General features: G+C 39.7%; 1 protein-coding gene across 1 annotated transcript; it reads right to left on the reverse strand.

The window, feature by feature from the left end:
• Positions 1 to 154: 154 nt before the first annotated feature.
• rnf139 (ring finger protein 139) lies at positions 155 to 13,721 on the reverse strand. The gene is made up of 2 exons (XM_003219399.4): positions 13,322 to 13,721; positions 155 to 2,467 (listed from the first exon to the last, which is right to left on the reverse strand). Exons 1-2 carry the CDS (start codon positions 13,503 to 13,505, stop codon positions 648 to 650), a joined length of 2,004 nt encoding a protein of 667 aa, XP_003219447.1. The 5' UTR covers positions 13,506 to 13,721; the 3' UTR covers positions 155 to 647.

The raw sequence follows: 13,721 nt of genomic DNA on the forward strand, positions 1-13,721 counted from the left end.
GTGTTTAAATGTGGCTCTACCCCACTGAATGCAAAGTTTTTTCACCACAATGGAACTGTCAGGAATTAGCCACACTCTCATTGAAAGTTATCTTCTTCTATCCCACAATTTTGTCATCTTTTCCATAAACAAATGGTAGCAGGAATGGAAACACTTAAGAGAAACCTAAACTTTATTATAGCTGTCAAGTTGGAAACTATATTTTCACATACTAGCTCTTGTTTACTGTTTGAATGGGTGCCTCCTTGAAAGACAGACCAGTTTTCAACATATCCTAAAAACAAGTGGTTTCAGTTTATCAAAGTATGGTCATCTTGACCCAACATACACATCATCATTTTATCATCAATTAAGGAGTGTTTTGTTCAACTCTTTAAAAAATATGCGAAAACACTTTATTCCATGTACAATAATGTACATAAAGATTAAGGTGGTCTCAAAAGAGACCAGCAGTAATTGGAGGTATATTTACAGTAGCACATCACAGTAAATTAACAACCCATTCACAGATTCAACATTTTGAGATACTGTTCTTGTGCTTAGATACACACTGATGAAGTGAAGGTTTTATTCCATTGTTGAACTCCACTATTTACAAACACCCACAGTGTTTAGTATATGACATTTTAAACCAGTGAAAGTCCTGTTCAATTATCAGAGTGTTGTTCAGATACTGAGACATCACACTGAGCTGAGCTCTCAGCTTCTTCTTCCTCTTCACTCTCCATACTGTCATTATCTTCATTTAGTTCATTTTCAGCATCGGCTGCAGCTGCTTCTTCTTGGACAGGATTTTCATTTGGTTCATTTTCATCAAGTGCAACAAAGCCATTGTTATTTGAGAGATTTGTGTTTTCCTTCTCCTCAATATAAACTTTTTGATGGCACATTGGACAAGTGTCCTGAATATAGAGCCATTTCCGAAGGCAAAGTGCATGGAAGTAGTGATTACATGGAGTTATACGGGCAGATACAGTAAACTCGTGATAGCAGATTGCACACACATCATCTATTTCACGTAATCGGTCTCCTTTGACTTCAGGAAGTGAGTTGATTTTCTTAACTGCTGTCCTGCGGTTTATAAAAGTTTTCCAGCCATTCCTTGCTTGCAGATAAATATTGAAATAAGCATGTAGGCACATCATACAAGCCCGAATTTTGCTTCCTGATTCAAACACCATGGTGTAAGCACCATTCCCAAACATAATTACTCCAAATACAAATTCAACAATATTGCCCGTTGATCGAACATAGTAGACATAATCATCCAGCTTTTCCCATAGTACATTATAGTAGCCATCAATCATGAAAAGTATATAAACAGTGACTGAAACAATAACCTTCAGGCAGAGTTCTATGCAAAATGCTGTAACAGCAAACAGCCATGTATTTAGTGCATAGTGGTTCCAAAGGATGTAACTGAGCAAAATTGGAAGAACAAACAAGCAAGCTGAGACAAAGAGAACTGGGAAGTGTCTGCGAAATGAAGACACATGGGAGGCACTCAAAGACATTAGGACTGGGTCTGTCATTCCATGGATAAAATGGAGGACTGCAGTCAGCAGAAGGCACATGTTTCTACTTAAACGGACCAGTCTCTCTTCTGGCTTGAGTCCACTTAAGCCAGTTTGCAGGGCCAAAATAAAAAAAAGGACTGGTGCCACAAAACCAAGCCTCTTGTCATCTTCATCAGTAGATCCAATAAAGGCCAAAATACCAAGGCCCAGATAATGAGCTACAGATGAAATTACAGCACTCATGCCTAACACAGTTAAAGTTGAATCACATCCACTGATAATAAGGCTGCAAAGTAATTCCCAGAAATTGTCCCAAGAAATTGTGTAGAATTTTCCGCCTGGATCAGTTTCGGCCATTTTGACAACGTAAGTTAGTAAAACAGCTTGAACTGTAAGCCTCATTAGCCAAAAGACACGCAATACAGCTGGAAAACGAATCCTTTTCCATGTATCTTCCAGCAGCAATTGTAATCCATAAATGCGATACATGTGCCTTATAAGAAGAAAAACATACCTTGTAGAGTAGTAGAAACGTTTCATCTTCAAAGCTAAAATGGCGAGGGTGTAGAAAGTCAAAATGATGCCTGAGGAAAAGACTAAAGTCCGCCTGATGTGTAAAGGTAATTCAATAACTAGGCCTGCAATAGGAATCAATAAATCCAGAATGATTAGCTGGGAGTATATGGAGTTGATATTTAACAGTGCAACGTAGCCAATTCCAAAGGCAAGCTGAAGGATAATGAGAGTCATCCATAAAGAAGGTCCTTTCTGAGGAAGGAGCTGAACTCCAAAAGCTGTTGTGTAAGAGGCACTGTGGAAGTTTATGTGCAAAAAAGCATAATAGTTCACCAACACTGATGTTGCTGCTAGCAGCAAAGCACAGCTGATCACGTAAAACCTGAAAAGTGCTCTTTGAGACAGAACAAGAACAACCATGAATACAAAGACACCTGTAAGAAAAAACAGAAAGATACAGGTAAGTTGTATATTCATCCTACAGTGAGCAATTATACAGTGTCTTAAAGTAACTAATATATTCACAATTTCAAAAAAAGTCCGGCTCTTGGCTGTTTTTAGGTCCTTTCTAAGAAAACTAACTTCTATCTATGCAACAATGCCAAAAGGGATAAGATTTTTCAGTGGTAGCATGTGATTATTGGAAGATATACATGATACCACCAAATTCCATCAACAAGTGACTCCTGTGCCAACATTCCATCTCTCTTCCCATCAAATATGGTATGTTACAAAATGGACTTGAACTTTGTGTTTAACCTTTGTCAGTATATACAGAAGTCTTAAAAAGACAAGCAAATAGGCACTACCCTTGCACATTATTTATCACACAATGCAGATTTTAATATTCAGTTATAAGCAGACTTGTGTATGTAATTGGCAATACTAATTACTAGAAATAGTCATTTCTAGCTACACTGGGTTTGATCTATATTTAGTCATGCTTAAAGCAATTCTACATAAATCAATGAGACAACCCCAAACATAACCCACTATAGTCTGAATGGGGCTTAAGATCGGTTAAAATGCTTCTGAATAATGGAGTACAAGGCCATCCAATTCTATCTTCCTGAAAAAAAGAGTCAGAAAAAATATTGTTCTTTGAACAAAGAAATCTCCTGCTGAAAGACAGAAGAACTAACCTAGTAATTAAAATGAAAGGGAAATAACTTTGTAGATCTCTATCACTTGCATTACTGCACAGACTTTAAAGAGAAAACATCTGTTGTTAACTCTTGGAATATTATGTGTAAAGAACTAAAATTACACATCACAGGTAGTGTTTTTTTTCTAACAATAATGACACTAACAAATACAGTCAATGTAGTAAAATGGTGACTGAGGGAAAGTCATATTCATCTGCCCATTGCTACACCATAGTTCAACATGATGTGATTTTGGAAGCTAAGCAATGTGAGCCATGGTTAATACTTGAATTAGAGACTGTCAATGAATACTGGGTGCTATGGACTATATATGTCAGAGGAAAGAATTAGCCAAACCAGAGGTCCTCAAACTTTTAAGCAGAGGGCCAGTCCATGGTCCCTCAGAGTGTTGGGGGCTGGACTATAGTTTGAAAAAATGCGAACAAATTCCTATGCACACTTATTTGTAGTGCAAAAAACAAAAACAAAGAACAATGAAAGAACAATACAATATTTAAAAATAGGGACAATTTTAACCAACATAAATTTGGATTTCAGTGGGAAGTGTGTGCCTGCTTCTTGCTGATGAAATAATCAAATTAATTGGGATTATTGTGTTGTATGTCTTCAAGTCATTTCAGACTTAGGGCCAGCTCAAGTCTAAAATTGAGGGTGGGGGGCAGATAAATGACCTTGGAGTGTCGCATCCGGCTCATGGGCCTCAGTTTGGGGACCCCTGAGCCAAACCATCTCTGAATAGTCCTTGCCTAAGAAAAACCTCTGAAATTCATGCGGTCACCACATGTTGACAGACAACTTGAACACACACACACCAGAGACTTATATTTGTTACAGCTAGTTGGATTTTCTTAATAATGCATGCATATTCATTTAAGTACCGGAGACATTATGATATACAGCTTTACTATTTAGCTTGTACAATTATACAAATTATTCAAAATAATCCCCATCACTCAAAAGTAGAAATATAATATCTAAATCCAATTGTCAATCCCAACTAGACTTCACCATTAATTCTCGGAACTGACGTAAATGATGAGCTACAAAATTCCCATTGATTTAATGGTCATACAGTAGTTGGGACTCATAATTGGATTTAGCCAAAAGATAGCCAATCTGTGACCCTCCTCTGCCTGGTTCTAGCTTGTTCTAACTTTACTATATATCATCAATGTTTTGTTGGTTAGGGTTGATGAGAATACCTTCTGATTTAGCCTTAAAATTACAATAGTATTCTAGAAACAAACTCTTTATCATACTCTCTCCAAAAATATATAAACAAGCACAGTTTTATACATCTTATACAGTAATTCTGGCTCCTTAAAATTTCACACTGTAATTTTATAATCACAATAATCCACTCATTGCATAATCAGGTCTTGAGATTTCATAACACTTCAAAATCTAATCAAACATAGTTCATGTAGAATGGATGCTGAATAAAATACTTTCCTTCCAAATGTTACCATAACTTTGCCTTGGAAATAGGACACAGATAGCATAGGCTGCCATAATGATACTGTCCCTTAGAATCTCTGTACCATAATTTTTAACTCACATACTGTCATTTGATTAGTGTTACGTTATGGTGCAATTAGATACCAAGCAAAAATTTGTGACCATTAGGCAACCTTATCCAGATTTAACTTATGAGTCATAGTTACAAAGAATCCTATTCGTTTCTAGATGTCCCAGTTTAGTTCAATAAGACCCCCATTATAACTAATTACGACAGCTGAGCCAAAAACAACTTGCTCTTACAACCAAAGCCAATGAAGTGTCAAGAAGCCTGGCTATTCAAAATACAATACAATGGGGATTCCAGCTCTTAACAAAAACTGAGGTTTTAATACTAAATTATTCCATGATTAGTTTACTGGCTGTGGTCCCAATCCAGAGAAGCTAGTCATGTTTAATTTTATGCCATAGCTAACAATAGCTACAGATAATTTTAATTCCACTGGTTTCAATAGAATTTGAACACCAATAACACCTGCCTGGATTAGGGAAAGAAAAAGACAGGTGAAAAGAAAGCAGTTTGTCATTCAGATTCAAATCCTGTCCCTCAGAATAGACAAAATTTGGCCCTCCAGATGATGGCAATTCCTTGCATTCCTCATCACTATGCTATCTAAGGTGGATGGAAATAGAAGTCCAACACCAACTAGAAAGCTACATTTCGATCATTGCTATTACCATATTTATCAGAGATGAACACTCACCCCTTTTTGTGATTAAAAAAAATTGCAAAAATTGAGGTGTGCACTAGAGTCAATGCCACATTACAATCACGCACCCAAACCCATCTATGCTTTTGGACAAGAGATCCCAGCTAGAGACAGAGAGGCAGCGGTGGTTGGGAAAAGGCTGCTGGGAAGGTGATGATGGCCGCAAAAAGGCTGGTTGGAAGGCCAGATTGAGAGGTGAAGCTTCCCGCCAGATTTTTCATGGTCACCACTGCCTCACATTACATTTGTAAGCAAATCTTTTTTGTAATGCACATCTTCAAAAGTGAGGTGCGCATTAATTCAATGGTGCATTAAATTTGAGTAAATATGGTATACAATTTCCAACTTCAGGCAACTCTAACAGACAGTTTTGTTCATTGAGCCCTTGCCTTTTTTTTTAAAGATGAGAGCATGCAACTTGCCCAAGGTCACCCTGTGGGTTTCTAGTTCATCTAAAACCATGAACTAAACAGATTATATATGATAGGGAGCAGCATAGCATAGTGCAGTGGCTCTTAACCTGTGGGTCCCCAGGTGTTTTGGCCTACAATTCCCAGAAATTTATTTATTTATTTATTTATTTACAGCATTTATATTCCGCCCTTCTCACCCCGAAGGGGACTCAGGGCGGATCACATTACACATATAGGCAAACATTCAATGCCTTTTAACATAGAACAAAGACAAACAAACATAGGCTCCGAGCGGGGCTCGAACTCATGACCTCCTGGTCAGAGTGATTCATTGCAGTTAATTGCACTGGCTTGCTCTCCCGCCTGCGCCACAGCCCGGGCCCAGTTTACCCAGCCAGTTTACCAGCTGTTAGGATTTCTGGAAGCTGAATGCCAAAACATCTGGGGAAAATGTGCATAAATCCTGTACTGCAAGAGTTTGCCTTTCCCAATTCTTCTAATATTTGATAGCTTTAGTATACTCAGGAACTGAAGTTTTGTCTCTTTTGTAGCAAGTCTATACATTTTTGTACATTCTTCTATTTCAATTTTACCACTGGCATAGTGAATTGAGTGTTGGATTAAAAACATAGCCCAACACTTAATCCCTATACCACCCTGGTTCCCTACTACACATATTTATCTGTAAATCACACTGAACTGGAAAAAAAACTTTCCTTTCAAGTAAACACAAAGTATAGATATGATGTGTCAAAAAGTGTCCAGCCTGAAAATTTAAAGAAAAGAATCAAGCCGTTTTGAGTCATTTTAATTTTTATAAATTGTCAAGTAACATTAGACAAGCATTCTAATATAAAAGGCATCAGTGGACATATATTTTAAAGAATAATTTGTTATATCTGCCTTTTAACATTGGTCATATTTTCTATTTTCCTCTGTAATTATGCTTTTTATTTTCTTGGTAAATGACAAGTCAATAGCAGAACTAGACACAAGATAACATTTCAAAGGTCTGTGAGCTTTGAAACGTTAAGAATTCCATGATTTAGTTATTCTGTGTGAGCAACTTTAAAACTGAAGTGGGGAGGGTAAGTATATGCCGCAACACAAGCTATATCCATTTTTTGTACTTCAGTAATCTATACAAATGTCAGCTTTAAGATTGTTCTCATAAGTGATAAAGATCAAACAGTCTCAAATAAAAGGGCTTCTTTTTCATACCCTTAATCCTTTCAATATAGGAACCACTGAACCATAACTTTCAAGTTATCCCAATCATTTAATCTCATTATTGTACTCTTAACAGAGATCATCCAGAGACACCTGTCAGATCTCATTTACACAGATCAGCTGCAAAGTATGCAATTCTTATGCATCTTCAGGCAGAATGAGATATGGTCCTGATGAGGGTTACAATTTAACCACTTCAGTCACATGGAGCTGACTAAGAAAGAGAAGCACCCTAAATATAACACTATTTAACAAGATTCTTGTTTTTGGATATAAATGTCATTTCCTAATGGGTTCTATCATAAAAACATAGGAAAAGTTAATTAAATTGCAAAAACTTTGTTTTAGTAGGACATCCTGCAGCACATTTTGCTATAGTTTTTCAATGAATATCTAACAGAGTATCAACCAATTCAACGACGTTTGTGGCAGCCACAAAAATGAAGTTTACTCTCAAAGTAAGTACAGAACAGTTAAGTAGGAAACAACATTTTGAAAACAAGGAACATTTTTTTTTTCATTTTTTGTGTAGTGTAATCCAGCGGTTCTCAACCAGTGGGTCCCCAGATGTTTTGGCCTTCAACTCCCAGAAATCCTAACAGATGGTAAACTGGCTGGATTTCTGGGAGTTGTAGACCAAAACACCTGGAGACCCACAGGTTGAGAACCACTGGTTTAATCCCATGTTTTGAGATATTTTTCCCCAGTTGGATCAAGACTTACACATGCTTAGAACAGATCCATTCAAATTAAGTACCACTAACTTACCTCACTGATTTAATAGGATTGAGTCTAAGAACGATTATTCCAAGACAGACAACTTGGATCAGACCAAGGATTTATCTAGGGTCCATTTACACTATGTGGTGATAGCACTGTGATTCTACTTTAACTACCATGATTCAATCCTATGAAATTCTGGGAAGAAGTATTTAGACTTGAATAAGTATTTAGACTACTAAGCCAGGAAGCGCTAGTGTTTCACCAAACAATAAACCACAAGATATCAAAGGATGTTGCCATGAAAGCTGAAGTGGAATATAAAATCATAATTGTGCAGTCTGGCTATCATTCCTGTGAACCAAAGTCACACGGTAACTAATCAGTTGCCTAGGGAAAGCATGTCAGAAGGACATATATGCAACTGTGCCTCCCATGCATCTTTAAAACCATCCAGAGTGGCATCAATACTAACATTGTAACAGCCTCGTTGTTTTGAATAATAAAGTCACGTTGGTAAAAGTTGTTCTCCCTAAGTATTCTTGCTCAAAAAAAAATATCAACTCTGCAAAATTTCAACTTCTGCAATCAATCCATTCTCAAACAACCTGTTAGATATCTGATACCGGTAAACACCTTGTGTTTACCATTAACTGTTACCACCATTGAGACACAATTCAGCTTCAAAATACTGTGGAGACATGAGGATAAAACAAAAGGAGTAGATATATTAAGGCACACACAGAATCTCTACTATGATTTAAGTAACCTCTAGGGCTTAGCATTTAGCTTCTCATATTAATAAAGTATAAAGATATCTCAATAGAGACAAATTTTGAAGGTTTCTCAACAAAATGGAAACAGCTCACATGTACATTCAACCAGATTGTGGCACACAAAAGATGGAATAATGAGAAGTACTAAATACTGGGAAGAGAAATTTCAGATAAATTGTGTTGGGAGGAGAGCAATGGCCAACCTTGACAAAATAGTGAAGAGCAGACACATCACACTGGCAACGAAGGTCCGCATAGTCAAAGCAATGGTATTCCCCATAGTAACCTATGGATGCGAAAGCTGGACCATAAGGAAGGCTGAGCAAAGGAAGATAGACGCTTTTGAACTCTGGTGCTGGAGGAAAATCCTGAGAGTGCCTTGGACCGCAAGAAGATCCAACCAGTCCATCCTCCAGGAAATAATGCCTGGCTGCTCACTGGAGGGAAGGATATTAGAGGCAAAGCTGAAGTATTTTGGCCACATCATGAGGAGACAGGAAAGCTTGGAAAAGATCATGATGCTGGGGAAAATGGAAGGAAAAAGGAAGAGAGGCCGACCAAGGGCAAGATGGATGGACGGTATCCTTGAAGTGACTGGCTTGACCTTGAAGGAACTGGGGGCGGCGACGGCCAACAGGGAGCTCTGGCGTGGACTGGTCCATGAGGTCACGAAGAGTCGGAGACGACTAAACGACTGAGCAGCAGTAGCAGGTGTTGCTAAATACTTCTGGAGTGTGAGTTAGAATCTAGAGGTTGTTTCGCCATTGCAAAAAGGCCACTAGACTCATTACCAGATGACTTTGAAAAGACTGTGATTCACAAATAAAAGCAAGTTATTTCTAACACACACACACACACACACACACACAGAGAACATCTGGGGAAAAAATCAAATGTCTTATTTAGTGAAGACTCTTGTAACTTGGAGAACAATCTTACTGCAAACAACCAAGTGAATTACAAGCCTGATTTGCAAAGAATTTGAAGTATAATTCGTTTTGAACAGATAGCATTTGTGCTGTAAAAGCACACTAATTGTATTGTCACATGTGAGTCACACATTTCTGCTGAGCTGCCTGGCTGTGGCTTTCCAGTAAATGAACACAGCGAAAAAGAAATACATATGTAGCCTCTGCATATTATTGCTATATGGTTTCAACAACATCCTATGTATAAACAACTGTTTTTAAAAGAAGCTAATTATGTCTGGAGAGATACAATGGTGTAGTAACTTGAATGTTGGATTATGAATCTGGAAACCATTGTTTGAATCCCCGTTCAGCCATGGAAACACACTGATTGACCTTGTGTAAGTTACATTACCTCAGTCTCAAGAGGAAGGCAAAGATAAGCCCACTCTGAACCAAGAAAACTCGATGATAGATTCGTCTTAGGGTCACTTTTAATCTGAAAACAACTTGAAATCACACAGCTGAAACAAGTTCTACAATGACCGAACCTGCAGTAGACTCATACTGGTTTTACTGAAAAAGACATTGATACACCCAAGGTTACAGATAAGGGATCCAAATTACCTAAAGCAAGACCATAAAAGGTTAACCAAACAAGCTTAACCAAATAATCTTGCTAAACTATGCTTGAGAAATGTTTAGCTAATCAATCTTTTTTTAAAAAATAATAATAATCCAGATTTGAGGACTCACCACTTGAAGTACTGCTACGCTGTCATCAGTCTAATTTTAAGTCTGACTTTACCAGCCACAAGCAAGCTCTTTTAAAACAATCACTTATGGAGAGCAATGTAGCTCATGATATCAGGGCAACAGTAACAGACCTCAGCACTAAATGCCAATGTCTTCGGCCGAGCGATGCTACCTATTGGAGATCGAGCAGCACCCTGCGGCAAAGGAGGCCCTGTAGGGCATGGGGCGAGCCGTGTGCCCAACGCCTAGTAGTGAAGGAAGCTCTGTGATGATTGGACCCATGGCAAGCCACGTGCCTGGCGGAAAAGGTGGCCCCCACAAGCTGGCCCTGCTTAAGATGGCAGGTACTTGCTCACTACCCCTACTTCTTGCAAAGCTTGGGGTGGTTCTCACAAGAGGTAGTGCCAATGCGAGAGTGGCCACCATCTTAAGCAGGACCAACTCATGGCCTTTGACAAGGCCTTCTATTCCGCCAGGCGCGCAGCTCATTAGTCAGATCACTGGTCACATCTCAAAGCCAGAAACAGGCCGAGTGGTAACTCTATCTCAAAAAATTGGTATGTCAGGTCTCTCCTATATGAAATGATCTCTGCTATAATTACAGAAAATAGTGTAGTCAAGATCAAACTATGGTATAGAGATGTCACTCTTCAACATCCTTATCATTTCATGTTGGTGACACAGTTTTTAGTCATGCACATTTCACAACACCGTAGTTCATGTTTACTAGAAAACTAGAGGTTAAATCAACCTCTTATAAGGAGTATGGAACTCTGCATCTTTGCCTCATTAGCTCAAGAATTCTTTTATAACCACAACACTACACCTTCTGCTTGTTGTGAGTTAATTTTTCAGTTAAGTATCCTGTTTTGTATTATTAAATACTCTGCTATTTTGGAAATTTCCCTAACACTTTTTAGAAAAGACAAAACAAAATAATATATTACACTACAGTACAGGCAGTCCCCAAGTCACAAACAAGATAGCTTTTATAGGTTTGTTCTTAAGTTGAATTTGTAAGTAAGTCAGAACAAGTCAATTTTTAAAATGTAACTCCAGCCAAATATACTAACACACACATATATATGTTTGAGTAGCACAGGGAAGGGTTAACATCTCTGTGGTGTTTGTTTTACTTCCCTGTGTGAAAGGGGCCCAACTCTATGACACATTCCTGCTCCTTTCCTGATACAGCTGGGAGAAGGACAGGGAATTATAAGAAGCACTGCTTGAGTATCAAGCAAAAAGTGGGTACTAGAAATAATATCATACAAAAGCTGACAGGCCCAACCTGGGGATCACAACCAGATACAGTGAAGACATCTGCCCTTTGGTATTCTGCTGCTGAATACGCCACCTTTGTTGGAAAATGCCTTAGTCCCCCTGGGGAAATAGGGTGGATTACAAATAGTTATTATTAAGAAATGGGGCTACAAAGTGGAGTTCACAACATGCTTTGAGTCCAGCCTATTTACGTGACTGCAGTCTTCCCTATGAACCTGTCTAGGCCTTAAGATCTGCCAAGGGGGGTCCTTCTCACAGTCCCACCTCCGTGCTGGCCTCCCAGTTCTGGAACACCCTCCCCAGGGAGATTACACAAGCTCCTACGCTCTTGACCTTTCTGAAGAAACTGAAAACCTGGTTTTTGATAATGGCTAAATGTAATAATACCCAATGGTTGGAGGATGTAAACTGGATTAATTTTTAACTGAATTTTATTGGTCTTATTAACCAGAGCAGTGGCTGGGATGTTAAAATTGCTGTTATTAACATAATCATACCTTATTATTTATAGAGGATGTTTTTTGTGTCTTATTTTACTTTCATATTTTTGGCTGACCTAATTTTTAAATGATTGCTAGTCTTTTTAGTTTGTTTGTACTGTTACACTATTGTGAGCCGCTCTGAGTCCCCTTGAGGAGATGGAGTGGCATACAAATAAAGATTATTATTATTATATACAAGTGTGGAGAAGAACAAACCACAGACCACTGACTACAGTGCAGTCTGAGCCCTGCCACATGCACAATGAAGGACCTTCTTACAGCAACACCAGCTTTTGGTCAAAGGAAATTTAGTATAAGACCAAGTTTTTAACTTTGTGTTTCTATACATTATAACTGTATTGGGTTGCTGTGAGTTTTCTGGGCTTTATGGCCATGTTCCAGAGGCATTCTTTCCTGATGTTTCGCCCGCATCTCTGGCAGGCATCCTCAGAGGCTGTGAGGTATGTTGGAAAACTAGTCAAGTGTGGTTTATATATCTGTGAAAGGTCTAGGGTGGGAGAAAGGACTCTTGTCTGTTGGAAGTGTGAATGTTGCAATTAATCACCTTGGTTAGCACTGAAAAGCCTTGCAGCTTCACGGCCTTGCTGAGACCTGCCTGATGTAATCCTTTGTTGGGAGTTGTTAGCTGGCCGAGGCAGGAATCAGCTAGGCTTTGAAGCTGCAAGGCTTTTCGATGCAAACTTTGGTCTTCCAAAGGTTTCCGTGGTCTGGATTGCTGTGAGTTTTCCGAGCTGTTATGGCCATTATTTTCTGACCTTTCACCTGCATCTATGGCACGCATCCTCAGAGGTTGAGGTATGTTGGAAACTAGGCAAGTGGGGTTTATATATCTGTGGAACATTCAGGGTGGGAGACAAAACTCTTGTCTATTTCTGGCAGGTTTGTAAGCAGCCAGACCTTAAAGCTAAAAGGCTAATCAATGCTTATCAAGGCAGCCAATTTAAACATTTGCACCTGCCTCAAACAGACAAAGGTTCTTTCTCGTAACCTGGACATTCCACAAATATATAAACCCCACCTTTCCAACATACCTCACAACCTCTGAGAATCCTTGCCATAGATGCTGGCGAAACATCAAGAGAAAATGCTTCTGGAACAAGGACATACAGCCTGGAAAACTAACAGCAACCCAGTGATTCCAGCCATGAAAGCCTTTGATAACACATATAACTGTAATGTTCTCAATTCGCTTCTGATACGATGAATAAATCAATAATGAATGATAGGGAAAGGCTGTCAAGGAGAAACAGCAGAGGATGGCTCTGGGAAAGGGCTGGGGGCGGGGTATATAGCCTCTCTCTCACCCATCAGCCGCAGCAACGCCCCCAAGAGGCTGTTCCAGAGGGACTCGCCGGGGAAGGCCGGGGGTGAGTTGAAGATGGCGTCGATGAGGAAGAGGCTGGGCACCCGCAGCGCCACCTCCACGCCGGCCCAGAGCCGTGGGCCTAGCCGTAGAGGCGGCGCCTGAGGGGGGTCCGGGGCCGCCATCCCCGAGACCCCGCCGCCTCCCGTCCGTCTCTGACGCCGAGGAAGACCAGCACGGCGGTGGCGAGGGTTACAACCGGCCGGCTCTGTTTTCGGGGCGACGAGGCCTTCGGGACGCCGGCCGCCGCGGGGATGGCATTTGCTGGGCGGCCGCCGCCATGACGGTCTCCTTCTGCCGCTCCTTCCGACGCGTGCACTGCTTCCTCCTCCGGCTCCGGC

The sequence above is a fragment of the Anolis carolinensis genome, chromosome 4 (assembly GCF_035594765.1).
Source record: "Anolis carolinensis isolate JA03-04 chromosome 4, rAnoCar3.1.pri, whole genome shotgun sequence".
Taxonomy (NCBI): Eukaryota; Metazoa; Chordata; class Lepidosauria; order Squamata; family Dactyloidae; genus Anolis; species Anolis carolinensis.

Bases quoted from the DNA above. Each gene is read 5' to 3' on its own strand.
- rnf139 (XM_003219399.4), bottom strand. From the start codon at position 13,505: ATGGCGGCCCCGGACCCCCCTCAGGCGCCGCCTCTACGGCTAGGCCCA. The intron at 2,468-13,321 runs GTGAGAGAGAGG...TTTTTCTTACAG, and splicing joins GGCGTTGCTGCGGCTGATGG to GTGTCTTTGTATTCATGGTT.